General features: G+C 56.3%; 1 protein-coding gene across 17 annotated transcripts in view; it reads left to right on the top strand.

Annotated features, from left to right (window-relative positions):
- MYT1L (myelin transcription factor 1 like) overlaps positions 1–27,746 on the top strand; it is a 293,521-nt gene that overhangs the window by 232,977 nt on the left and 32,798 nt on the right. For 14 of the 17 annotated variants that reach the window (XM_070428611.1, XM_070428614.1, XM_070428609.1 and 11 more), the window contains 8 exons: positions 1,509–1,643; positions 5,770–5,860; positions 7,215–7,322; positions 10,990–11,201; positions 18,436–18,686; positions 20,554–20,790; positions 22,484–22,605; positions 23,406–23,474. In XM_070428611.1, coding sequence (XP_070284712.1) covers positions 1,509–1,643; positions 5,770–5,860; positions 7,215–7,322; positions 10,990–11,201; positions 18,436–18,686; positions 20,554–20,790; positions 22,484–22,605; positions 23,406–23,474 — 1,225 coding nt within the window. Of the gene's footprint in view, positions 1–1,508; positions 1,644–5,769; positions 5,861–7,214; positions 7,323–10,989; positions 11,202–18,435; positions 18,687–20,553; positions 20,791–22,483; positions 22,606–23,405; positions 23,475–24,357; positions 24,434–27,746 lie in introns of those variants that run through there. The other 3 variants (XM_070428623.1, XM_070428622.1, XM_070428624.1) reach the window with 2 other exon arrangements.

Genomic DNA, 27,746 nt, shown 5'->3' with positions numbered 1-27,746 from the left:
CGTAAGGCTTTTAAAAATGTTAAGCCAGGCTTTTTTCTTTATATAAAATGAGTACTTTACCAAAAGTAAAACACGTTTCTCACAGTCATGATTGGCTTGATTAATAAAATCTATAATAATAAAAGCATAATATGCTAATTAGACCAGATGTCCTTCCAGATGACCTTCCTGACAAAGCTGGGGCTGCAAGGAAAGCCGGGTCCGGGGGCCTGCCAGTGGCCAGAGAGAAGCCCGGGTCCTGAGTGCCAGACGGAAGCTGGTGCCGGCAGCTGGGGGAAGGAAGGCCTACTCTTACACAAATTTCATGCATCAGGCCTCTAGTCTACATATATAAAAGCCTAAACAACCTTTATGACCTGATGACCAGCCAATAGCTATGACACACACTGACCACCAGGGGGCAGACACTCAATGCAGGAGATGCCCCCTGGTGGTCAGTGCACTCCCACGCCAACTTCCCACAGTCCCTCCCCACCACCAGCCGGCCAGCCCCGAGGGGACTGGGCGAGACAGCCCTGATTGTCCCCGATCACTGGCCAGGCCACGGGACCCCACCCGTGCACGAATTCCTGCACCAGGCCTCTAGTATTAATATAAAAGCACTGAACCCCTGGATCAAGTCCTAGTACTCACTGTCTGTTGATAATCTGTGCAATTGGTTTTCAGAAACAATGTTCTGCACACTCACGGTGCTGTTTGGTCTGAGCTTTATCTTAGACTATTTCTGGAGTTATTTCTGCATGTTCATGCACTGGGTCCCTCTGGGCATAGAAGTAAATGTGAGCAGTATGGTTGCATTTCTGCCTCGGGCTCCTCCCCCAGCAGCTGCAGAGCCACTGACCTACGTGCACGCGTCCATCCCGGGGCCTCCTCAGTCCCGTGCACGCAGAGGAGCCACCGGTGCCCGCGGCCGCACTGGGGCCGCTCCGAGTGCACGTCCGTCAGGCGGGTCCCGCCTCTGGGCTCATTTGCTTGCAGTGCCTTCTGAGAGTTCAGCTTATTTTCAGAAAATCTCTAAATTGACGTGCTACCTAGCAGTGTTGCAGAGAATACATTTCAACACCAGCAAACCTGTCCCTTGTGTTGTCTACAATCAGACACTCCACAAGAAAGCCATCTGCCAAAGGGTGTCTGGATGGCAGGACCCACGGTTGAATTTCACAGCAATTGCGCAACCACCACGGGGTGGCTTTGTTCTCTGAGAAGGTCACTGTCTCATTCCGTTGGTTTCTGTGAGCTTATCATGTAACACACGGGAAACAAGAGTGCAGTAGGGAGAGTCTTGTTTTCTTTAGCACAGAAAGCAAGATATTGTCTGATTCATGATTACACTGTTTAAGGTCAGAAATCACGCCAAGCCAAAGACCTACGCAAAAGCCCGGTGCCACGGCGTCTCCCTGCCACCTGCTTTGTCTCTTTACTCATCAAGGTCTCTTCAGAGTGTGAAGCGAGACATTGTCGTCAGTGGGTAAAGGATTCACTCTCTTGACACCTGTTGTCGCTTTTAGATCCCTCGAGAGCAGAAAAGAAAGAGAGCAAGTGTCCAACCCCAGGGTGCGATGGAACTGGCCACGTAACTGGGCTGTACCCGCATCACCGCAGCCTGTCCGGATGCCCGCACAAAGATAGGGTCCCTCCGGAAAGTAAGTCTGCCTCACGATCCCGCACACACCGACGGCCCTTCTGTCATCTCTCTTGCCTCTGTCATTTCCATCTGTCCTGACGGGCAGCCCCAGTGCAAGTGCACATGGGCCAGCAGGCTCTAGAGCTCACTCTCCGCGGGCAGCGTGTCCTCGTGTCCTTCCTGCGGGACTGGCCCTAGGATGGAGCCCGGCACCGGCTTCCTCTGCCCCCAGGCAGGCCTGGCCTCCAGGGCGCAGCTCACTCTGACCTGCTCCGCAGCCTCAGGCAGACTCCTCAGCAGCGCAGAGCTGAGTGCAAATGGTCCCACATCCCTCCCAGCTTGAAGCTGTGGGAGCCTTGAGGAAACCCCTTATCTGGACCCATTATGTGTAAATGTCCATCAGTATTTCTATTTGTATTTTATTGCATTTTATTCCAAAAGTCTGTTTCATGTCATAGTTGCCCCACCATTTCCACACAATAAAATCTTAAGTGAGGAGGGTTACAGCAGGTGGGTTTTGATCCCACACGTTTATTTTAATCAGTTAGGTTCTGAGAATATGCAATAAATTTTTTTAAAACAACTAAATTTTCTTTAGAACTGAACCAATGTACACATTTTTATCTTTCCCACAGCACATGAAGTATTCCAACTATTTTATTTTTTAATATATTCTTATTGATTTCAGAGAGAAAGGGAAAGGGAGAGAGAGATAGAAACATCAATGATAAGAGAGAATCATGGATCAGTTGCCTCCCACACACCCCACACTGGGGATCGAGCCCACAACCCAGGCCTGTGCCCTGACCAGGAATCAAACCGTGACCTCCTGGTTCATAGGTCGACACTCAACCACTGAGCCACGCCGGCCGGGCTAAAAACAATTAGAACTGATTGCACAGGGAAATGGCACATTTTCAGAAATGACCTTTGAGTCTAAGACCCTGATCGTGAGTCTCAGGATCTTCCTCATTGTCTGAGACACAGTTTCTAGTGAGGAAAGTGGAGTCACTTGGCTGTAGATGGGACCAGACGATCAGCTGACTGTTTGCAGGGACTTCTGAGGATGGTCCCATTCAGTGGCTGACTTTGGGATACTTGAGGCCCATCTGGCAGAACCCGGAGAAGTTCCCAGGAGCTGAGGCTTAGGACAGGATTAGCGGGGCCTGTTCAGGGGAGGTATTTTAGAAGGGTTGGGACTCCGTTTTCAGACGGCTGCTGAAAATAATAAGCCTGTTTCCTGCACGTGCCCTGTCAGTAGACGAGAGCAGGAGTGGGGACCGCGCTGCCCGTGTGTTACATGAGCAGGGAGACAGCATGTGGCCGCAGCAGCTTACCCCCAGCCGGGCCACCGTGCACGCAGCCCACGCTCATCAGACCCCTTGGAGCGTGCAGCCCGCAGGCAGAGCCAGCAGCTTTTCAGATGAGGAAACCTTGGCGCACATGCGTCCCTCCTTCCCAGTCAGCGCAGGCCTGGCGCGTGGAAGGCACTCAGTGCTTTCAAACCAGCGTGAGCAGGTGCGAGCCGCTGGGTAGACGCCTGAGCGAGATCCGGGTCCACACCCACCTGAGTCCCCAGACCTGGTCTGAGCGGCCTCGTCCTAACCAGTCCGCGCCCTGGAGCAGGGCACATGCTCTGCACTTGGTTTTCCTCATCTGCAAAATGAAGCATTAGGACGAAGCCCTCGGGCCTTAAGAGAAATAGCCTCTTGACGCCGTTTCTCTGTAAGGCACACATTTTCACCTTCAGAGTAGAAGATGGGTTTCTCCTCAGGGCTGACAATCCTCCTGACTCCATATGCTCCCGGAAGAGCCTAAATGGAGCAGAAACGGGTCGTGTCCTGACAGCCGCAGATGAAGGCCACGCCTGTCACGCCTGCGCCCTGCACAGTGAGGGCTCAGCTCTGGCGCTGGCCCACTGATCCCTTCCCACATGGACTCGTATCATTCCTTAGAACACCATGAATTGGAAACAGTCGCACTCCAGGTGGACTCCATACAGTGGTCTGTCGCCCCAGTTTGCAACACATTGTGTGAGGAGCAGAGGCCGCCCCACTGAACGAGACCCCGCTCTGTCCTCCAGGAGCCCCCACAGGGCAGGCATGACCTCTAGGGACAGGCTCCACAGCAGCTGCGGACACGCCCCAGACACCAGGGGTGAGGCCTTCCCCAGGGACCTCAGGCCGCACTGCTGTCCTGCTCAGCCTGTCTGTGAGAGAGAGAACCACACATTCTCTGCCCGCTGCCAGAGCCGTCCACACAGGAGCCCGGCTGGAGGAGGCGGCAGAGGCACCGGAGGCGGGGCAGCTGGCAGGGCGGGAAGAGGGCTCATGGGCGAGGCAGACAGACTGAGTGAAGCCAAGGACTGTGCCTTGGAGCGCGATCAGGGGGTGACAGCAGTGATGGGCGCAGGGAGCTGAGGAGCAGGGAGACCGTGGCCTGGACTTCTTTTCTGAAACGGGAATGCGGGCTGACGGTCCTGAGGGCTGGGGAGGGAGGTCTGGAGGCTGGAGAAGGTCAGACGCGCCGCTGCTCTGGGTCTGTCCTCTGAGCGGTGCGCGTAGAAACGAGTGGAGGGGCCCAGACGGGAGGCTTAAAGCAGGAGCGCACAGGAGCCCCGAGGGGAAGACGAGCAGAGGGTGAAAGGCAGGTAGAGAGGAGTCGGGCCGAGAGGACAGTGTCTGCACAGGGGACACCTGGGAAAAGGTCCGGAGAAGGACGTGAGGACCGCGGGGAAGAGCAGGAGAGACGTGGCCGCGGAGGGAAGGCAGGTGGTCCGCTCTCCAGTGGGCATCTGTGTGGCCACTTAGCAGGAGACGCAGGTGCAGGCAGTTTGAGGTCAGCCTCGGGCATGCTGAGGCTGCTTGAGTCTCCAGGGGAGACTGTATTGAGAGCTTTTAGCTTGAAAGGAAAATGGTGTTAATCGGAGAGAAGCAGTGTCCTGGGAAGCGGTGAGACGTTACAGCAAGAGGTCAGGAGAGGAGAGTGAGGAGTGAGTGACGGCAGGCGACCGAGTGGCAGAGCAGGACCCAGAGGCAGGGAGAGGGCAGGTGGGTGCTGCCTCCTCCCAACCGGCAGAGACCCAGGGAGCGGGCCAAGTCCCGGAAGACAGGTCCCCCGAGGGAGCAGCACAGGCCCCTCCCATCGATCACTGCAGACTCGGCTGAGAACTGCAGGGGCAAACCCAGATTTAAGGAACTGTCCAGAGTGAGGGATGCGATGTGGCCTGAGTAATGAGCTTCCTGTGGCAGAGCACAGACGCTGTGCACGCTGCAGGGGGAGGGAGACTCCTGGAGGAAAGAGGTTTGTAGAAAGTAGTCATGGAACTCGTTCGGGCAGACTCTGTTTTTAGGGGGCCTTCCATGCCCCCCTCCATTAGGCAAACCTCACTCCGAGGGACGCTCCCACAGGTTCCTGCCGTGTGTTCTCCAGGAGGGGGTAGCCTAGTGTGCTGGGCCAGCAACATGGGTCACTTCTCTTGACTGCCCACCCTCACTTCTCACCCCCACTTGCCTTCCCCACCACCCAGAGCAGTGGCCTGTCCACTGAGGAGCAAGGCTGTGCACACAGCCTGACCGTGGCCACGGCGAATAGCTGAGCACACCACTGGCCACTCCCGGGCCCCACAGCGGGAGACCGAGTCCCCTCACTGGCCTCCCGGCCCAGCAGCGCAGCACTGACTATCCCAGCTCACTCATTTGAAGAAGAATAAAGTGTTCAATTCCTAGTTGGAAAGCCACCATTTAATTCATTTCATTAAAAATAAGGTTTGGGGTTCCTGTCACCATGGCCGCCATGCCCTGATGACACTGTTTCTGAGGCAGAGGCGTGTATTGGAACCGTCTGGTCTGCGTGCTGCTGCCTGGCGATCAGGTGCTCAGTGCTTCCGTGTGGGGGGCAGATGGGCCGCGCTGGGGACGTCCTCACATCCCGACCTCCAGCCCCCACACAGCGCACCCCGCTCTGCATGCCCCTCAGATGAGCCTTCTCCCCCTTCCCACGTGTTCCCCCGACCATGTCCATCACGAATGTCTGCCGGCCCGTCAGTCATACACGAGCCACTTTGTTAGAATGACTGCGTCCTCTTGTCCCTGGACTGTTGCTGTGTTTTAATGCCGCGTGTTTTCTCTGCTCTCCCTGTCAAGTTCTTGCCATGCATGAGAATGTTCTCAAGTGTCCTACTCCGGGCTGCACAGGGCGCGGGCATGTAAATAGCAACAGGAACTCTCACCGAAGGTAAGCACAGCCCCTGCACCCTGCCTGCAGGGGGGCCCCGGGAGCCCCGTCTCTCCCCGCCCTGACGCACCCTCATCCAGAGGATGGAGACTCGGTCCCATCGCCCTCGGCGTGTGGTGCTCAGACCCCGTCACAGATGGGAGGTTTAATGGTCGCACCCACCTCGGGATGGGCACAGTCCCCCCGGGAGGCGCCGTCCTCGCTGTGACCTCTGAGGGAACCATGACCATGTGCAACTGGAAGAAACAGTACAGGCTCCCTGTGCCCGTCAGGAGGGACTGGGTCCACCCCTCAGACAGGGCGGGACTTGGAATCCAGGAAGGAGCTGGGCTGCCCTGCTCTGCTGGACCCTGCCCGGGGGTGGCATCAGCAGCCTTCCTGGCCCACTGCTGTCTTCCCGCTCACAGCCATGCTTGGCTCTGAGTGAAGTCCACTTCTCCTTCCTCCCTTGTTCTCACCCCCACTGAGCTGCAGCCCTTCCATCAGGTGCTCCTTGGCCGTAGGCAGAGCGGTTCTGTCCCACACACCTAACACACCTCTAAGCCTAAATGCTGGGAGTGTCCCTCTACTGCTGGCTCTTCCCACTGGCCAATGTGGTCACTTGTGTTAAATTTATAATGAATCAAATCACAGCCCCGCCACCCCCAGCCCTTGGAGTGTGTCCTGGGCGTGTGCTGCAAAGGAGGCAGCAATGGGAGTAAGGGTCATGCTGAGCGTGACTCGAAGCTGCATTTACAGACCAGCTCCTCCGTCAGATCTCACCCCACCCCGCGTGCAGGGAGGGAGGTCCACGGTGCCTGTGGTTCGTGGACTGCAGTCACACAGGCAGCAGACACCACGGTCTCAGGAAGGACCTGAGCATCCAGCTCCAGAGCCTCTTCCAGCGAGCGGGCCTCGGACTGTCCTGCTGTCCCCCCGTCTCTCTTCAGGGGCACCAGCCACGCACTGTGGTCAGTGGTGCTTGGGGGTCGGCCTAGACCTCCATCTCTGCCTGGGCCACTAGACACAGCCTGCCCCGCGGCCAGTCCCTCCTCCAGACCCGGGGACCATCCCCGAAGGGAGCCTGGGTCTGACACCGACTGGCTTACACTCTCTTGAATGTCTTGGGCCTGGCTGGCTGGCGTGAGAAAGCTTCAGGTGCACTTCACACGGGCACACCAGCAGGCAGCACTGTCTGCTGGGGGAAGGGAATGCCCACTCTGGCGTTCCCACCATCAGGAGAGCAGACAGCTTGGGAGATCACCCCCCACTCCTGCGAGGATGTGGTTGTGCTGACCAGGGAGGGGCGGTGGCTCGGTCGGGGGTGGTGTGTGGAGCCCTCAGGGAGACAACTGACCCCTCTCTGTGCTTGCAGCCTCTCTGGATGCCCTATTGCTGCAGCGGAGAAGCTGGCAAAGGCCCAGGAAAAGCACCAGAGCTGCGACGTGTCCAAGTCCAGCCCGGCCTCAGACCGGGTGCTCAGGTACAGCTCAGAGCGTGCGGTGCCGCGGGTCCCTGCAGGCAGCCCTCCCGCCAGCTCGGGGCTGTGTAGGAGGCGATGCCAGGCTCGGGCAGGCGGGAAGCTAAAGAGCGCTGTGCTGGGAGCGAGACCCAGCACCCCCACACCACGCGGGCCTGTGGGCAGGAGGTGACTCCACTCCTGGGCTTCGGTGAGCAGCTCAGTTCTGGTTTTCTCCCCGTAGCTCCTGGCTGAGGCTGGGTGAGGCTTTCCCAGCTGATGCTGCCCGAGAGGATGGTCCTAAGAGGCTGAGAGGCCAGGCACCACCTGCAGGTGGCAGCAGTGCTTCCTTCCAGCACATCAGTGATGGAGCCCCCTTGCCAGCCTGGAGGCGGCCTGCGTGGGAGCCCGGAGCTGCCCTCCCCTGTCCTCAGACACCCAGTGCAGAGAGGACGGGCTGACCTGCCCCAGACCTCATTAGAGGATAAACCAGGAAAGTCCTCAGACACCCTCAGGCTTAGCCCGCCGTGTATCAAGTTTAGAAAAGAGGAGAGAGGGAGAAACTCACACTCGCTCACCCTACATCAGCTTGCATGTCTGCCCGTGAGCACCATGCCCACAGCTGCAGGTCCTGCTGCTTAATCCCCAGCTCACACAAGGTGGGAGTCAGTGTGTCCGCATGGCCAGAGCCGGGCCCTGCCTTGGAGCCAGGGAGGGTGAGAGAGAGACAGCCCTCACACCCTCACACACACACACTCATATACACTCGCACACACTCACACACTTGTGCACACACTTCCACACACGCATACTCGCACACACTCACACAACTCACACACATTCCCAGTCTTGCCTTTGTTACCGTGTCCTCTGGGACAGATCCTGTGGACGCAGTCACCAGGCAGAGGACACGTCACCTTTGTGGTCTGTTGAGTGTGGTTCCCAGTTCAGAGAGGATCTGCCATAGCCCTTCAACTCAATAGAAAAGTTAAATCCTTTTAGAAAGTGGGAAATATTTAAATAGACAAAACTAAGAAAAACCATCTGTGGTCCTGACATTCAGAGATACCCCTCAGTCAGGCTTGGCATGCATTCTTCTAGACCAGTGGTTCTCAACCTTCCGGCCCTTTAAATACAGTTCCTCATGTTGTGACCCCCAACCATAAAATTATTTTCGTTGCTACTTCATAACTGTCATGTTGCTACTGTTATGAATCGTCATGTAAATATCTGATATGCAGGATGGTCTTAGGCGACCCCTGTGAAAGGGTCGTTCGATCCCCCAAGGGGTCGCGACCCACAGGTTGAGAACCGTTGTAGACTATTCTGTGAGGGTGTTACAGTCTGATGTCCCCAGGGTACCTGCAACTCTGTCATCTCAGAGAAAGTAAGGCTGACAAATAAGTGAGAGCCCCTGAGAGCCCACGCCCACTCACTGTTAATACTGGCAGCACAAGAGCCGCCCCCAAAACCTTGGGTGCAATCCACCTGAGAAGGGATGGCTCTTCACCAGGGGAGACTCTGAGTAAAGGCAGATGGAGACCGAGGCGAGAGCGAGGCCCTCCACACGTCACAGGTGAGTCCCTCGCAGCCCCGAGCCCACGCTCCCGCACGGAGAGGGCAGCTGAGAGGGACGAGATGCGTCCGTGATTGCAAACGTCACCTGTTCAGATGCAGCCTCCATCTGACCTGAGCCTGAAACAGCAGCTTTTATGCTGTTTCTGCTGCTCCTTTCTTTGGGTGGACACAGTGGAGAAGCACAGCAAGTGACAGCAAAGCAAGGCCAGGTGCCAACAGCCGTGCATCTGCAAACAGTGTTCCTTAGGCCGGGGTGCCGGGAGGAGGGTGTTAGCACAGGAAAGGGCCTGCAGCCAGGCCTCGTCTCCGGCTCTGCCCCCTCTGCCCCCATGGGCACTGCCAGCGCTGGGTCCCAGCTCCAGGTGAGGCTGGTCCCTCTCCATCACCCGTGTCCTCCCGCAGTGTCCACACACAGAGAGGCTCGCTCAGCGGGTGAGGACAGAGCCAGGAAGGAAGGAAAAGGAAAAGCATTAAACCTACAATCATTTAAATAATTATGGTTTTTCTAAATCTTTAAATAGATTTCCAGCAGGAATTTAAGACTTGAGTAAGTACGCCCAGTCCTGTCCACATTTCTTCTCTCCTCTGCTGGGCCCATCCACCTCCATTTTCTCACCCAGGATTGCCTCGCACTGAGGCCTCTGCCCAGGCTCCTCCGCTGAGCCGGCCCAGCCCCACTAGCAAATGAACAGACTCCCATCTGCCCCGGCACCAGTCTCCTGTGCTTCCCCAAGACGCGCCTCACCTTCCGACTGTTTTTCTTTTCTGGGAATGTTTGTGCTCACACCCTGATCATACCCTTAGTGCAGTGGCTCTCAACCTGTGGGTCGCGACCCCTTTGGCGGTCGAACGACCCTTTCACAGGGGTCGCCTAAATACATCCTGCATATTAGATATTTACATTACGATTCATAACAGTAGCAACATTACAGTTATGAAACAGCAATGAAAATAACTTTATGGTTGGGGGTCACCACACATGAGGAACTGTATTAAAGGGTGGCGGCATTAGGAAGGTTGAGAACCATTGCCTTAGTGGTTTACCCGTTCTGTAAAGCTGGCTCCAGCTTCTCCGCGGAGATGGAATCTCACAGCCAGAAGAGGCCTCCCTTCCCCAGAATCCCCACAGCACTGGCTCTTAAAATAGTGTATCTCTCTCTCTCTCTCTCTCTCTCACACACACACACACACACACACAATAGTGCAGCCTGGGATCTTTGAGGCAAAGCTGGGTGTTTTAGTCATTTATGCAGCCACACCCTCCATACTACCTGGAAAATGCCTCAAATAATGGGCATTCAGCTAATCGCTTCCTTGTTTTGTTGACTGACAAGTAAATAAGCCAAGTTCATGACATCAAAGTAAGTGCTTGGTGATTTGGTAAATAAAGGTGTTAACATGAGGGGAAGCTGAGCGAAGGAAGAACTCTTCTGTGCCTCTTAATTTCCAAGAAGAGCTTAAACATTCCACTTATGAGAGAGAGCGAGCTGGACACACACACACACAACAAAATGGAATCTTAAATAATGAATAACAATAGAAGGCTCCTCCCCTTAAATAATTCACTCTAAAATCTAGGAAAATGGATGGCTCCTAGGTAAAAATATTGAAACTGTAGGCTAATATTTGTCAGAATATATGACTGCATGTTCCATTTTATTGCCCAGGCGTACACATTTGTATCTAGTTTCGCTCGGCCTGTGGCCCTCTGAGCACTTCTTTCATTTCCTCTCTCCAAGGGAAATGCCTCCTTAGCTCCTGCATGTGAGTGTGACTCTCGCTCTTTGCAGAAGAAAACACATGGACTTGCGATTCTTCTGTCCTCACACCTGTCTCTTCACCAAGCCCACCCAGACAGGAAAGGAGAAGGGAAACGGGAAAGTTAGTTCCGTTTTCGTCTTCTTGTTGCCAGAGTTGACAGTCGGGCGGCTAGCGTATGTGGTGCTGCGTAATGACAGCGCCGCGGCTTTTTCTCGGGAAAGCAGGGCGTGGTTTCCGTGCCAGGTTCCAGGCCTGAGTGCCGCTGAGAGCTAGCTGCTCTGGCGTTAGCATGAGCCCGTCCCCCCGCGACCCCGAAAAAGCCAGCTGTCGATTGTTTCTTGTTTGCTTACAGGCCAATGTGCTTTGTAAAGCAGCTCGAGATCCCTCACTACGGCTACAGGAACAACGTCCCCACGACCACGCCGCGCTCCAACCTGGCCAAAGAGCTGGAGAAATACTCCAAGACGTCATTTGAGTACAACAGTTACGACAGCCACACGTACGGCAAGCGGGCCATAGCTCCCAAGGTGCAAACCAGGGACATATCCCCCAAAGGATATGATGGTAGGAGGTGCACACTCTTATACATGAGAGTCACGCTTGCCTTGATGATGTTGTTGTTGTGTATATCCATTTCCTACCAGCCGGTCGCGCATGTGGTCACTTGCTGGGCACCAAAGAACAGCACGCCACCCTGGGCTTCTTCCTCAGAACCAGGGGTCCACGGTGGGGAGCAGGGCTGCGGGTGTGGACAGAGCCTCGGCTCCTCTGCCCCTGCTGTCACTCAGACCATGTCCTCATCTTCCTAAACGTCCTTTGATTGGTGGCCCAGCTCAGATACCTGGACAGCCGGCAGCAGCGGCCCCAAATCCGTGGCTGTGTGGGGAGGTCTGCACCCCCACCCGCCCCGTGTTCCCGACCCTGGGTGCACAGAGTCGTCCGAGTGACTTAGAAGTCTGACGCTCAGGCGGCTCCCACCCCGGCCAAACCAGAACCTCAGGTGTTTCCTGTGTGGTGGGATTTTAAAGTCACCGCGATTGCTCTGTGCATGTGAAGGTGGACAGCCTCCGAGGGTGTCCCAGCCCCTCAAGCAGGCTTGGACCCTGCTCTGTTCTGCCCTGGGGAGCGGGCCTGGGAGAGCCACCTGGTGGGGCCCAGCCGGGTCACGGGCGCACCCTGCCATCGCGTCAGGAAAAGCACAGCTCCTGTCCACCGCGGGCTCAGCCGCCGCCAGGGTGTGCCTGGGTCACAGTTATCGTGGTTAGTGGTTAACAATAGACGGGAAGACCACGTATCTTGGCGTTTACTTATCTAACCACAACTCTACTTTGAATTCCAGGATATATGACTTAGTTGGCAGATCTTACTAACTGGCACGTGGGCTGCGTAGCTTGTGGTGTAGAAGTCTCTCCTGGCGCTCTCTAGTGAGGCAGGAGACGGGCACGCTCCGCTCTGAGAGACGGAGTTCAATCACAGCACACAGACCGTTTCAGCTGAGTGGTGGGGGTTCTGAAACCGTCTCATAATTCGATATGAGTAGCTACACCTTTTTCAAAGTTATGTTAGTCATTCTTTGCCTTAATAACAATTGATTTGTATAGTGAATAGAGTATTTCTCTGGTGCGTCAAATATTGATTATATTTGCATGTATCAATTCTTAATATAGGAATTAATAAAAATGGGGAAAAGAAAGTGGTTTACAGTATAATAGAAAATAAGTATTTTTGTTTATTTTGTAATAATTTGCCAATTTCAGTTTTTATTATTTCATTCATTTGATTGCAAATGAAGGATCAAAAGAAATTGAATTCACATAATTAAGGATTCTGTTGATACCATTTCCAGTTTTGAGTGATCTGATGAGTGCTTTGGCTCGTTCATTTTCACCCGCCTCTTTGTCGCGGCTGTTCTCCGTGGCCTGAGTCCTTGCCCTGCTGTCCGGGCTGGCTGGGCGAGGGCGCGGCTGGTAGAGTGTGTCTTGGGTTGCAGTGCCTTCGGTGGGGTAGGAGGCAAACCTGCCTGCCTGTCCTCAGCTCTTCCCTGAGGACTGTGTGCTGTGTGTCCATTCCCGGAGTAGAGTGGAGGTACCGTTCTGCCTGCTGGGAAGACCAGGGACAGCTCTAAAGGGGCACAAGCATGTTAGTCCCGACATTCTCACCTGCCCAGAAAGGTGCCTGGTGTCAGGACCGAGGCAGAGCCATGATGTTCAGCCGGCCAACAAGAAAACAAGAGCAGAATAGAAACTCCACTCTTAGGTCCTGAGTGAACTAAGAGAAGAGGAAAGACACCCTTTTAGCAAACATTTACTGAGAAGGAAGTCAGTGACCCCGTTTCTTTTCCACTAGAGGCGCCTGGCAGACTTTGAACGCATGGAGGACAATGCTGCTAAGGGTGAGGGGCTGGGCCAGGGCCCAGTGGATGTGAGCTGAGAGGAGCCCTCCTGCTCCCGGGCATCGGGCAGTAGGCACCACAGGCGACTGAGGTCTGCACTCAGCTGCAGGGGCGCCCCCAGGGTTCCGTCACTGTCCTGAGCCAGAGGGAAATGAGCCTGTGGTGGGTGGGCCAGTGTCAGGGCAGGAGCAGAGATGCAGGTGCCTAGGACGCAGGGCCTTCCCTGTCTGCTCATCGCCCTGAGGTCCCACCTGCTGTGACCAAACTCTCAGCACTTGGGTGCAGCCTCCGTGTTCTTCCAGACACCAGACACGTCCTGACTGCTCTCTGTCTCTGTCCATCTGCCTGTCCACCCATCGACCCGTCCTCTCCCTGGTGGGCACATCCTCAGGAGGCACGTGCTTGTTTCCCTGGAAACCAGGATGCAGCACACTCGCCTGCTCCACACACACTGCACAGGATGCAGCACACTCACCTCCTCCACACACACTGCACAGGATGCAGCACACTCGCCTGCTCCACACACTGCACAGGATGCAGCACACTCACCTGGTCCACACACACTGCACAGGATGCAGCACACTCGCCTGCTCCACACCCACTGCACAGGATGCAGCACACTCGCCTGCTCCACACACACTGCACAGGATGCAGCACACTCGCCTGCTCCACACACACTGCACAGGATGCAGCACACTCACCTGGTCCACACACACTGCACAGGATGCAGCACACTCGCCTGCTCCACACACACTGCACAGGATGCAGCACACTCACCTGCTCCACACACTGCACAGGATGCAGCACACTCGCCTGCTCCACACACACTGCACAGGATGCAGCACACTCGCCTGCTCCACACACTGCACAGGATGTAGCACACTCACCTCCTCCACACACTGCACAGGATGCAGCACACTCGCCTGCTCCACACACACTGCACAGAACAGGATGTAGCACACTCGCCTGCTCCACACACACTGCACAGAGCAGGATGCAGCACACTCGCCTGCTCCACACACACTGCACAGGATGCAGCACACTCGCCTGGTCCACACACACTGCACAGGATGCAGCACACTCGCCTGGTCCACACACACTGCACAGGATGCAGCACACTCGCCTGGTCCACACACACTGCACAGGATGCAGCACACTCGCCTGGTCCACACACACTGCACAGGATGCAGCACACTCGCCTGGTCCACACACACTGCACAGGATGCAGCACACTCACCTCCTCCACACACTGCACAGGATGTAGCACACTCACCTCCTCCACACACTGCACAGGATGCAGCACACTCGCCTGCTCCACACACACTGCACAGAACAGGATGTAGCACACTCGCCTGCTCCACACACACTGCACAGAGCAGGATGCAGCACACTCGCCTGCTCCACACACACTGCACAGGATGCAGCACACTCGCCTGGTCCACACACACTGCACAGGATGCAGCACACTCGCCTGGTCCACACACACTGCACAGGATGCAGCACACTCGCCTGGTCCACACACACTGCACAGGATGCAGCACACTCACCTCCTCCACACACTGCACAGGATGTAGCACACTCACCTCCTCCACACACTGCACAGGATGCAGCACACTCGCCTGCTCCACACACTGCACAGGATGCAGCACACTCACCTGGTCCACACACACTGCACAGGATGCAGCACACTCGCCTGCTCCACACCCACTGCACAGGATGCAGCACACTCGCCTGCTCCACACACACTGCACAGGATGCAGCACACTCGCCTGCTCCACACACACTGCACAGGATGCAGCACACTCGCCTGCTCCACACACACTGCACAGGATGCAGCACACTCGCCTGCTCCACACACTGCACAGGATGCAGCACACTCACCTGCTCCACACACACTGCACAGAGCAGGATGCAGCACACTCGCCTGGTCCACACACACTGCACAGGATGCAGCACACTCGCCTGGTCCACACACACTGCACAGGATGCAGCACACTCGCCTGCTCCACACACACTGCACAGGATGCAGCACACTCGCCTGCTCCACACACACTGCACAGGATGCAGCACACTCGCCTGCTCCACACACACTGCACAGAGCAGGATGCAGCACACTCGCCTGCTCCACACACACTGCACAGAGCAGGTGGCCGTTCCAGGGTGCTGAGGCTCTCACCAGCAGAGCAGGCGACAGGAGGGTCCCGGTGGAAGGTGTTTGCTTTGTTTCCATTTCATTTATTTTTCAAAACAAATGTCTTACGGTTGCTCTTTTTCCTGCAAGAGTGCTGACTGCCTGAGGAGGTCCTGCTCCGTGGGGTGTGGCCTGCACACAGCTGTGTCACATGCAGGCGTGGCCCTGCAGTCACGCGGTGTAGCTCTGTCATTCCCATGTCCGCTGGCACCTAGAACATGAACACATTCTTATCTGCTGACCAGTTGGAAAGGGATTTAATTGAACATCACTTTGTTTGCCAAAAGAAAAGCCCAGTGCATTTTATGGTGAATCAGGTACTCCCATCTGACAAGGTAGGGGCTCCTGGGTGGGGCAGAGGGGCCAGAGCACACCTGGGAGAGACACCTGCCACCCCACGCCCTGTGGCTCTGCGGTGCCCCCTGGTGTCAGCACAGTGTGGTCCCAGGTCACTGTCACTAGGTTTTGTCAAAGTTTAACAGATAATTATTAGGACGAGGCCTTCATCACCTGAAAGATGTGAAGGATAGAGACTCTTATTTCATTGCAGCAAAACAAAAGAAAAAGTCGATGGCATTTAGTGAAGGGATACACCTGGCCGCCCAGCTGCTTCTCTCCCCCTCTCTCCTCCCCACTCCACAGGGTGTGCGGTCCCAGTTGGTCCAGGCCCCTCCCGGAGGAGCCCAGAGGAGCCCCGGGTTAAGCATTCAGTGACGGGGATGCCCTTTTCCAAGGGGCTGCGGTGTTTGTGTAGACACATGTTGTCCTGCTACTTCTAGAACTCGAATAGCACTCATTTCTGAACAACGTGCCCTGTTTCTTCTTTGTGTGGAGCACATTTTTCCCTGAGCCAGTGGCTAGCCCTCGTCAGGAAGAAAAAAACACAACTTAATAGTATTATTTTATTCCTCCCAGAATTTTTCTAACAAATGCGGGGATGACGTAAAACCACAAACTTCCATTCCTGAGAGAGAATCTTGGGCCGCGAGTTGGCTTTGCCGCCTCGATGTGCTCCAGGCAGGCCCCGGGCGGCCTCTGGGCCTGTCTCTGGGTCCCTCTGGGCCCAGCCCCGAGCCCTGCTGCCCGTGGCCTGTGCTGCTGAGATAAGGCACCTTCGCAGAGGACGGGAGGAAGGCCCAGGGCCTGGCCCCGAGGGCGTGAGCACTGGCTCTCGGCGGAGGCGCGGGGCAGGATAGAGGTGCCTGGTGGGCCTGATGTGGGGCTGGCCTCCGGTCCATCGGGGAACCTGGCCCTGGGGGTCAGCTGCGTGTGCAGTGTCTGTGGCTCTGTCCGGGGCTGGGATGCGCAGCAGTCGGGTGGCCGCCCGCATCGCCCGTGGCCAGGTGGGAACAGTGAGCAGCGTCTGCGAGGTCAGGACGGCACAGGCTTCGGTGCAAAGCCGAGAGTTACGGAAGCTCAGTTCTTTCTCCATTTGTGTCTGACTGAGGCGCTTTGGGGCAGCTCCATGGCGTTGCTCATGATGTCCGAGCTTGTTGGCTGTGTGGGGTTCTTGTCACTCCGTTCAGTTGTGTCTGCTTCTTCCCGCCGGGGCAGCTCTGAGAGGGCTTCCTTGGGCCTTTAGTACTGACCCACCAGTGACTGTTTGGGGACAACCGTGAGAGCAGGTCAGGCTGCTGTCACAGGGATGCAGGTGGGACCAGGCGCCGCAGCACAGCTGGCCCCTGCATGCACCCCATCACTACGTCCCACTGGACCTCGTGCCCATGCAGGGCCCCTGAGCTCACTGGGGAAGAAGGTGCGAGACAGGGTGGCTCTTTGGTGGAGGGCTTAGGACACTGCACGGGGTCTGCCAGCACCTCCAGGTTCACCTGCCAGGAGCCTCATGGCCAGGCTCTGGGGGAGAGGCCTGACCTGGGGCGTTAACGCCCCTGCAGTGATAATGGGCAGTGCTCGTAAACCCTCCGCAGGTGCCTCCGTCCACTGTGCTAGTGGGACGCTGGACACTCAGAGGCATGCTGTGCCCAGGAGCCTGTCGGGCTGGTGGTGAGCTGGCTGCTCAGAAAGATAACCTGTAAGCGACGCTCCGGGCAGGAGGCAAGGCCATTCCTGTAAGGAGGGCGTGTCTGTGCATCCCCGAGCGGTCATGGTCACTCTGCTGGTGCATTTACCCAAGTCCAAGGGCGTGCGCCCCCTCAGCCATCACCTTCCCCCACGTGGCCCTTTGTGAGAATCACAGGGTGACTGTTCTTGAGGAAGAGGATGTTCAGCTACATTGTCTGGTCTGCACACCCAGCCTGAACGCCACTCCCCAAAACGCAGCCCTCACAGGTGACCTGGGTGCAGGACAGTGAGCCCCATTGGCCACCGCAGCCCCTCCCGGTGGGAGCGGCCAGTCTCCAAAGGGCTGAGCAGCCAGGTCCCCTCACCCACTGAGCTGAGCAGCTGGGTCCCCCCACCCAGTGAGCTGAGCAGCCTCGGTCCCCCCAACCCACTGAGCTGAGCAGCTGGGTCCCCCCACCCAGTGAGCTGAGCAGCTGGGTCCCCCCACCCAGTGAGCTGAGCAGCTGGGTCCCCCCACCCAGTGAGCTGAGCAGCCGGGTCCCCCCCACCCACTGAGCTGAGCAGCTGGGTCCCCCCACCCAGTGAGCTGAGCAGCTGGGTCCCCCCACCCACTGAGCTGAGCAGCCTGGGTCCTCCCCACCCAGTGAGCTGAGCAGCCTCAGTCCCCCCACCCAGTGAGCTGAGCAGCTGGGTCTCCTCACCCAGTAAGCTGAGCAGCTGGGTCCCCCCACCCAGTGAGCTGAGCAGCTGGGTCCCCCCATCCAATGAGCTGAGCAGCCTGGGTCCCCCTCACCCAGTGAGCTGAGCAGCCTGGGTCCCCCCCCACCCAGTGAGCTGAGCAGCTGGGTCCCCTCACCCAGTGACTGAGGAGCAGTCCTGCCAGGGAGGCTGCCTCCTGGGCCTCAACCAGGAGGGGACGCACCCTGGTGACTGAGTCCCAGCAGGTGTGAGCCTGTGAGGCACATGCCAGTGCCACTCATGGGAGGGACCGGGCACTATGTCCCCACTGTCCCAGCTGAGCTCAGTCAGTGGCGCGTGGTGTCCCAGGAGGCAGGCCAGGTGGCTCGCTCCTCATGAGTCAGCCCTTGGCTCCGCGCCTCCATGTGATGTGTGTCTACGCGCAGGGCTGGGGGTGCGGGTGGAGGGCGCATGACCTGGCGGGTACCCGAGTCACCCTGCCCGTGTCTCCCCAGCGAAGCGGTACTGCAAGGACGCCAGCCCCAGCAGCAGTACCGCCAGCAGCTACGCGCCCAGCAGCAGCAGCAACTTGAGCTGTGGCGGCGGCAGCAGCGCCAGCAGCACCTGCAGCAAGAGCAGCTTCGACTACACGCATGACATGGAGGCAGCCCACATGGCGGCCACCGCCATCCTCAACCTGTCCACACGCTGCCGCGAGATGCCGCAGAACCTGTCCACGAAGCCACAGGACCTGTGTGCCACACGGGTACGCACACCTGCCGGGCAGGCAGGCGGGCCCCATCCACCCCCGAGGTCACACTGGCCCCTCAGGACACAGGGCAGAAGTTGAGACGCTGTCTCACTGAGCCTCCCTTCTGGGTGACCGCGCAGCTCTGCGGGAGCAGCTTTCCGGGCACATGGTCAGGAAGGGGCCGGGTGCCTGCGATTGCTGCACTCAGTGCCTGTGTCCCCTGTAAGATCCAGGCTCATTTCTGTAAACAGAGGGACCAGGAACCTGAAGACCCAACATGCCTTGAACTTTCAAATACAAGGACAACTGTCAAATAAAAGGCAGGCCTGTCCCCTTGCTGTGCTCCCAGCAAGTCACCCAGAACTAGGGAACAAGGACAGTGCAAATCCGATGTCCACAGGGGCCAGTCTTGCAGGCACAGCAGCTTGCATCAGCTCAGAAACCAGTCTTTGTGGTGGTTTATCATTTTGATTTTCTGGTCCATGACCCATTGCTTGTGCCCAGGTCAGGAGAGCGGGTTAGATGGCAGCCAGGGAGCCGCCGGGCGAGGCCACGAGGGGGTGCTCTCGGAGGACCTGTGCGCAGGCAGGGGTGGTGCCTCCTCGAGGAGCAGAGGAGGAGCCTTGCCTGGAGCTGCTCGCGTGCACACGGCCTCACACCTGCCAGCAGTTCTGAATGAGGGGAATCTGTATGAAGGGAGAAAGGCCAGCAGTGTCATGTTCTACAAATGCGTTTTTATTCGTGTTTTTATCCCTAGACTTTGGGAAAGGACCAGGGCTGCTCAATGGGAGGCGGCCCCGGAGGAAGTTCTACAATAAAAAAAGAAGACTGTCCCCTCCCATCTTTGTACTTCATTACAATTAAACTAAGACTGGGAGAATTGAAGGCAGCATCATGAAGGCCAAGGCAGTATGACAAAGAGCTGAGACAGAATAATGCTCTCTCATTTGTCAGGGAACAGCCCAGGGTGGGCCTTATCCAGGCACCTCCCTCTGCCGTGACGTCAGGCAGCAGCAGCAGCTCAGCTCAGGCCGCTGTGTCCCTCCAGCTCTCGCGTGGCCATTCCTCCCCTCTCCTGATTCCCTCCCTCTCTCCTTCACGCGCCCTTCCTTCTCCCCTCTGGAGGGCTGAGCTCTGAAGGATTCTTGATCTGTTTCAAAGCATCTTTTAAAAAGGGAGCTCACCCTGGCCCTCTTTGTTAGCCAGTTGACTGCATTGCAGGTTTGCTGGACGCAGAGCAGCCGGGCCAGTCACAGCCGCAGGCGCTCTGAGCAGCGTGGAAGCCTCTGCCTCCTGGGCTTTGGGTTAGAAAGTGAATTCCCACCTTCCCCTCCAGCCCTCCCTCTCTTGTTTTCTCCTGCTCTGAGGCTTGAACTATTCAGCAGCAATGAAACCAAAGGAGAATTTTTAAGGATATATCCACTTTAAGTTTATATAGTTTTAATGATAACTATGTATTCTATACACATTATAATTCTGATCGCTTAATAGGTGTTTGAAGTGGAATGGAATGGAAGTTAGGCATGTGTTTGATTTTTCCAGATGCAGAGATGTACTGGGAGAAAGGAAGATGTAGGTAGATAATAGGTGTGATCAGTAGATGACAGACAAGGGTAGGTAGATAAGTGATAGACAGATAGACGATGGATAGGTACACAGATGGGGGATGGATGGGGGATGGGTAGATGGTCGATGAGCGATGGGTCAGAAGACAGGACGCAGGCGTGCAGCCTGGGAGCCCGGGCAGCAGGACCCACCTCAGCTTCCTCGCTGGGGGCTTCTGTACGTGGGATGGTGAGCAGTTTCTCTTGTGCTCTGTGCTGGCTGGAGGCGGGCTGCAGTCGGGGATGGAACGCATGGTTACCTGTCTTTCTGCCGACAGAACCCTGACATGGAGGTGGACGAGAACGGCACGCTGGACCTGAGCATGAACAAGCAGAGGCCGAGGGAGGGCTGCTGCCCGATCCTGACCCCGCTGGAGCCCATGTCCCCGCAGCAGCAGGCCGTGATGAGCAGCCGGTGCTTCCCGCTGGGCGAGGGGGACTGCTGGGACCTGCCCGTGGACTATACCAAGATGAAGGCCCGAAGGGTAGACGAGGACGACTCCAAGGAGATCACTGTAGGTCCCCCCCCGCCCCCCAGCCACTGCCTCGGTCCCAGCTGGTGTCCTGGGAGGCGGCGCTGCCCTAGCCTGGGAAAGCTGCCTCCTCCCTCCTGTGCCCTGTAGCGAGTGAGGCTCCGGGCACTTGCGCTGTTGACTCAGGAAGGACTTGTGACTGGCGTGGATTTGGTGAAACAAACCACTGACTTCTCTGAAGGATGAACTTTGTATTCTAAACAGTGTGTTTCTTACAAACAGTTTCTCTGAGAAAATGTGTCAGCGGCAGGCCAGCCCCTCTCGGGGGAACCGCTGTCTAACGCAGAGGCGCCTCCGCGCAGCTCTGGAGCCCAGGGGGGTCTGCTCTCCGAGGACCTGGGGCGCAGAGCAGGCCCAGCCCTGAGGGCCATGTAGCTCGGTCGTCACCTGAGCCCTTATCCACATTTTACCAAAACACCTCTGGCAAGAACCTGTTTTTAAAGTCGTTATAATGTTCAAATTCAGCTTATTAAATAGTTATAATATTCTTTAGACTGAAGAAAGAAATGAAGAAAAACTTGTTTTTTACTGGCCTGACCTTTCTCTCTAGTGTTTTAATCCTGAAAGTCATAACATTTTTCTCTATTCACTGAAAAATGAACATTTATTTTAATGCAGTGGGAGGACCACATGAAAGCAATAGCATCTTCTAGAACAGCGGTTCTCAACCTGTGGGTCACGACCCCTTTGGCCGTCGAACGACCCTTTCACAGGGGTCGCCTAAGACCGTCCTGTATATCAGATAGTTACATGACGATTCATCACAGTAGCAACATGACAGTTATGAAGTAGCAACGACAATAATGTTATGGTTGGGTCACAACATGAGGAACTGTGTTTAAAGGCCGGAAGGTTGAGAACCACCGTTCTAGAAACAAGGAGGTGGAGAGAAAGGAAACCTGAGCCATTTGTAGGGACTGAGGGAAAGGCATCTTTCTGCAGGGCCCTTCCACCTCAGAGCCTATTGTTCTTATTCTTCAGATTGACTGAGAGCTAAATCCCAGAGCTTCCCTCCGCTCTGTTCAGTCATTAGGGCCACAGAGCAGGCAGCGGGAGCTCCGAACTTACTGTCGTTAATATGAAGCCCCGAAAGTGGACGGGAGCATTGCATGATGGTGCCCCGCCAGAAGCGGAAAGGCCTCCTGTTCAGGAGAACGTCTGCGCAACAGTGCCACCTATAGGAGTGTCCAGGTCATGACACTTGGACCCACTTCCTATAAAAAAGAAAACGCTGAGAAGGATTTAAAGCTGCAACAGGGCTGAGGGCCCAGGGAGAGTGAGGAGCCAGTGGTTGCTCTGAGCTCTCAGGTGCAGCCCTGAAGGTGCAGGCAGCGCGGGGATGGAGCGGCCTGAGGAGCAGGCACCCCGCTCCCTGTGTAGGTGGGCCGCTGGGTGAGGTCGTCCCTGTGGCCAGACCACTTCTGTCCCTCATGTGCATAAGGCCCTGCCAGTGACAGGCTCCCGAGGTCCAGTGGTCTAGAGCTGATGAGATGTTAAGGGGCAGCCCCAAAGGGAGACGGAACAAATTTCCGTCTGCGTTTTCAGAGGGGGCAGAGGTAACACGATTGTGAAGGGGAAGTCGGAGAGGGGAAGTGAGAGGCAGCGCCCGCGGGGACGGCCTTTGCCTGTGCACTGAGCCGCCCTCGGTGTGGCTGACGCTGTGTTTCGCCTGCAGCCGGAGGACCTGGACCCCTTCCAGGACGCGCTGGAAGACAGAAGGTACCCGGGGGAGGTGACCATCCCGAGCCCCAAGCCCAAGTACCCGCAGTGCAAGGAGAGCAAGAAGGACCTGATAACGTAAGCCTGGCGCGGGCTCCCTCCGCGCGCCCTCTCTTTGCTACTAACAACCGGCCTGTGCGTGCCTTGCCGTTTGAGCATGCGACATCCGCAGCGTGTAGATGTCCCCAGCGGCCAGGGCGGCAGAGCGACCGCCACGTGGCCTCGCGTGTGTTCCCGCGCTCTGGGCCGCGGAGCCGCCATCCTCATCCAACCGCGCATCCGCAGCTTCTCCAGGGCGCCAACCCCTTGCAGACATTGCAGCTAAACTGGAAACAATGAAACTTTTTACAAGTTTTTTTAAACATACTTACTATTTTGGCTGTTTTTGTTTTTGTTTGGTGGCAGATGTCCAACACCCAGGTGTGATGGGAGTGGTCATGTGACTGGTAATTACGCCTCACATAGAAGGTGTGCCTTCATTTTCCTCATGGTGGATCCTGTCTCTCCAATTTATTGTTTTCAGCTTACCTCAACAATGCTGTCCAAGCCCCCGTCCACTGTGTGCCGCGCAGTGCTCCATGTTGACCTGCACAGTGTGCTGGTGGGTGTGTTGTGGAATGTGCTCTATTGGAAAACAAGCTGCCTAAATTGGGAACATTCTGTACATTTCAACCAAAGAGCACAAATATTTTTATCTTTTTTAAAAAGTGACTGAACAGACCTGCTTCCTTAAATTTACACGCAGAGCTCATAAATGTCAACATGCAGCACTTGCCCCATCGCTTCTCTGCATTAAACTTTAATTTCAATTTTGTGTGTGTTTGTTCGGAGCGCCAGCTGGTGGAGGCCACTCACGGACTCTCTGGCCTGTCTTACAGTCTGTCGGGCTGCCCGCTGGCTGACAAGAGCATCCGGAGCATGCTGGCCACCAGCTCGCAGGAACTCAAGTAAGACTGACGGGCATCGTCCTCCTTTAAAAGCCTGCTCACTGAGCAGGAGCAGAACGGAGGTGTCATCTGAAAAGAAATGTCTTTACGGAGCCACGTGCACAGCAGCGCATGCCTGGGTCCTCGGGATGTAGTCCCTTCCCAGCAGCCCCCTCTGCTCTCCCCTCCTGTCTGTCTCTAGTTCTTTCAATCGTATCCTTTCTGTCTCGATTTTCCCAAAGCACAGTGTGCTCTCCGGCAGGTGTGCGTGCACAGGGAAGGGAGGTTCTGCAGGGTTTCTCAGACTTTTAAGAAAAGATCAAAACTTAAAAGTAAAAAATTGACGTTTTGAGAGTCAGTAGTTCATGTGCTTACTTAACGCGTAGACGTTCACTAGCACGGTGACAGGAAGCTACGGGGTAACAGCCAGTCCCTCAGGTTCCCAGCGGTCAGAGTCACCGGCACTCAGACAGCGACTCAGGCCTTCACACACGCATCCCTCTAGCGGCTGCATCTCTGGCTCCTCTGTGTCTGTAATTTTTCTATATTTTAAACATAAATCTGGTCTCCGGCACTTATGCCTCCTTAAGTGCACACCCGTGATGAGCCGTGTCAGTTCCCGGCAGACTGTGGAAGAGGTGGGCGCAGGTTCTAGGAAGGGACCACGCGACGGGGCTCTAGCTGGAGTGGACGTGGGGTGGACGGAGGAAACCAGGGGCCCGTGCTGTCCTCAGTGCCCTCGGGCCACACTGCTTGGCTTCCTTCTCGCTAGGAAATGGCTGTGTGACCCGTTAGAGAAAACGCTGTCTGCAGACCCTGCGTGATTCCTTCAAAGACCCGAGCCCGCTGCGCCGACCAGGCTGTCCGGGTGTGGGGCTCGGTTCACTCGTGTCGTTTCTTACAGGACCCCTGTCCAGGGCCCTAGCGCCGTAGACCACCTGCTCATGTTCAGTGACCTCCTGAACTAGCCCTCCCACCACCAGGCTGTTGGAGTCTTCTTCATGGCGTGTAAACAGCAGAGGGCGCCCTCTTCCCAACGGCCATAAAGCCGTAGCATCCTCCACAGTGCCTCCCAGTGGACAGGATTAGCAAGAACAGCTCAGCCCGCTGGGTTCCGGCATCTTTTTTCATAGCTTGAAACCATGCTTCTCTCCTGGCCAGGACGTGGGTCCCTGCCCCTGGACCTTAGCCAGCGCCTCAGAAGGCACTTCCCTCTGACTCTGTGATGAGGACACTTGGCAGAAGTCTGGCCCGGCTCCAGCCCCACAGGCCGGCTGTGACCGGAAAGTGGCCTTCCCACAGCTCGCACCTAATGCGCATCTAGACCCAGAGGCCAGAGTAGTGTCTGCAGGTCTGGTTAGCACTGGTTTGCATGCCTTGACTGTGGGCTTAGAAGTTTCTGTGGATCTGAAGCTCCAGGCTGCCTGCCTCCTCCTGTTTCATCTTGGAAGATGGCGTCCTCGCCATCGGCATCTTCAGAGGGAGGCGCTGCCCTTCCCTCGTCCGCTTCTCCCCCGAGGGCCTCGCCATCCAGAGGGGCTGCCTTCTCCTCATCCGGCTGATCTGACAGCCACACTCGCTCCCAGGCTTGTCTTTGTAACCAGTGCATCTCGTTGTGAGTGACTCTTTCTTAGAAACCTAAACGTGACCAGTTTTCTGGATGGTTTGTGTTTATCGTTGGATCTTCGATTAAATGTACACAATAAAGGTGTAATGCTGAAATAAGCAGTTCTCACTGGTCTTTTCCAGCTGTCCGTAGGGTACATGGTTTCCTTTCTCCTTTGAACTGTGATTCTACCATCCACTGCTCTTACCTGAGTCACAGGCCGCTGTCCATCCGGGAGATCACGCAGCTCCCTCTAGAGAAATCAGGCCGGGCTCTGGTCAGAGCTTCTTCTTCACACGTGTTCTCAAAGCTGCTTCCCTGGTGGAGAGCGTGACCGGCACCGTCCGTGGTGCAGCGGCTCCCACGTCTCGTGAGACAGTGAGGCCCCGCTTCCTGCAAAGAGCAGCTCCACGTGCACCTGCTGAGAAACGCACTTCCTGGAGAGGGTCCTCTTGTCCCTTCTCACACTGACTTCACACCAGTTGGCCACTAACAGGACACTCTGGGTCACGGGCTGACAACTCTGCCAGATAAACTTTGGGTCTTGGGTCCTCAAACCTCTTAGACACCCCAAGATGACGCCTAGCTCGGTGCTTACCCAGAGTCACCCATTTTGAATATTCTGGAAAAGAAGCCAATAGCGTCATGCCTGATTATGTACAACATGTAAACAGTGCACATCAGAATGTGACGTGCACGTGAGGGCCATTGGCGCCTGGAGCTCCTGCTCCCCGGCCCCTGGTCTGTCTGACAGAGAAAGCCCAGGTCAGTGGCTCAGGGAGTGGGCACAGCCCAAGGAAAGCGACTCCCAGGAGGCAGGCGAGGGTCACGCAGGCCAGGAGTCCCCGAGGCTGGAGCCCAGCCCCCACACACTTGGGGTGCTGCACGGTGTTCCTCAAGCTGCCTCCCGGGGTGAGGTCCAACCCTGCAGTTCACCAGACCCCAGGCCCAAAAATAGAATGAAACTGTCGCGGGTCAGGGGGGCTGATGACAATGAGGCTTCACGTGAGCTCTGATCCGGAAGGAACTTTCTTCTCTGACCATCTCCCCTGCTCAGACCACCTGAGAGTCGTGACAGGAAAACTTGCAGATCACATGACATCACCGTCAGCCTCTTCCTAAACACACCGTGCCCTCCCGCCAGCTGTCCTCTTCCTTCCAGGTGCGCGAGCACCTGCAGGGGTGGGAGACAGAGGGTCTCAGCTACCTTTCCCTCAGGGAGCCAAACAAACCGGACTCCACGCAGCTCTAACAACGGGCCTCCAGTTGGCTTCCTGACTCGTTGCTCTTGTCTTAGGGTGCAGCGCCCCGAGGCCCACGGGGGCAGCTGCTGGCAGGAAGGTCGTGTAGGCGGTCCTGTAGGTCGCTGCTGTGTGTCACCTCCGCGTGGCGTGTTGGGGCTTTGATTTAACCTGGTGCTGGGGGCTGCTTGGGGCTCTGCCCTTTGGAAAGTTCTCTCCCGTGTCCCGTGCTTTCTGGGCATCTGTCCTGTGTTTTTAGCTTAGACGCATGTACCACAGACCTTTCTGAAAACCTGGTTACATCTATTAATAAACTGTAAAAACTCGAATTCTGAACGTAGGCCAAGAAGTTCCTTTCCTCTGAGGCTGCTTATCCCTGGGGTTTTCCAGGCTTATTTCTCAGCTGCAAGAGCAGCACCGGCTGCGGGAAGATGGTCTGCAAGGGCCTCAGAGGCTTCACTCGTCTCCGGCTTCCAGTGCTTTGGGTGCAGGAGTCGCCCGCTGTGGCTGTGCGCCTAATTCTCAGACGTAACCCCTCCCGTCCCCTTGCTTCACGGTGGACAACAGTGAGTCCACAGGACCTTGCGAGTTACAGCTGCCCTGACGGAGCCCCATTTCTCTAACAGACGCGCCTTTCCTTGCCAGAGGGGCGTTGGCCTCGCCGTGCAGGTCGCTCCTGAACAGCAGAGGTTATTGTCGGTCTGGCCTCCACATTGAGTGGGGTGGGGGGTGGCATGTAATACTTGCTCTCCCACTTTAAACAGTCCCCCATGGACTCCTCGCTTCTATTAGAAAAATCGTTTTGTTCCACCACTGGCTCAGTAGCCTGGTCCGTGTGGGACCGTCTGCAGCCATGAGTGTGTCTGCAGGTGGGAAGTGGGTGCTGGCCGCGGGCTTCCTGGGTGCATCTCGTGCCATGCATGTGACCTGGGCCTCAGGCTGCCGCGAGTTAGAGTGCGTGGGAGCCACCCCCACCCCAGATCCCACGGCTCTGTTGGTCTGACACAGGTCCCTTGAAGGTGCCTCTGCGAAACCCCTGGGAAGGCCCAGGCTCCTTTCACAGATGTGGGAACTGAGGCGCCCGGCTGGTGTGGCTCAGTGGCAGAGCGTCGACCCAGGAACCAAGAAGTCACCAGTTCAATTCCTAGTCAGGGCACAGGCCCAGGTTGTGGGCTCAATCCCCAGTAGGGGGTGTGCAGGAGGCAGCCGATAGATGATTCTCATCATTGATGTTTCTATCTCTCTCCTGCTCCCTTCCTCTTTCTCTAAAAAGCAATAAAAACATTTTTTAAAGGAACTGAGGCTCAGGCAAGACTCACAGACAAGAGTCAGTGACACCTTTTCCACATGTCAAGCTACCTCTTCAAAATGAATAACACTTTAGGGGTGCTCTTCCGCGGTGGAGAGTAGAGGTTTACGATTACTGTGGCTCTAACCACACACATG

The sequence above is a fragment of the Myotis yumanensis genome, unplaced genomic scaffold (assembly GCF_028538775.1).
Source record: "Myotis yumanensis isolate MYYU_CA2020_CCGP unplaced genomic scaffold, mMyoYum1.0.hap1 SCAF_11, whole genome shotgun sequence".
In the NCBI taxonomy this organism is placed as follows: domain Eukaryota; kingdom Metazoa; phylum Chordata; class Mammalia; order Chiroptera; family Vespertilionidae; genus Myotis; species Myotis yumanensis.
The sequence above is the reverse complement of the archived record's forward strand: the minus strand, read 5'-3'. Positions and strand labels throughout refer to the sequence as shown.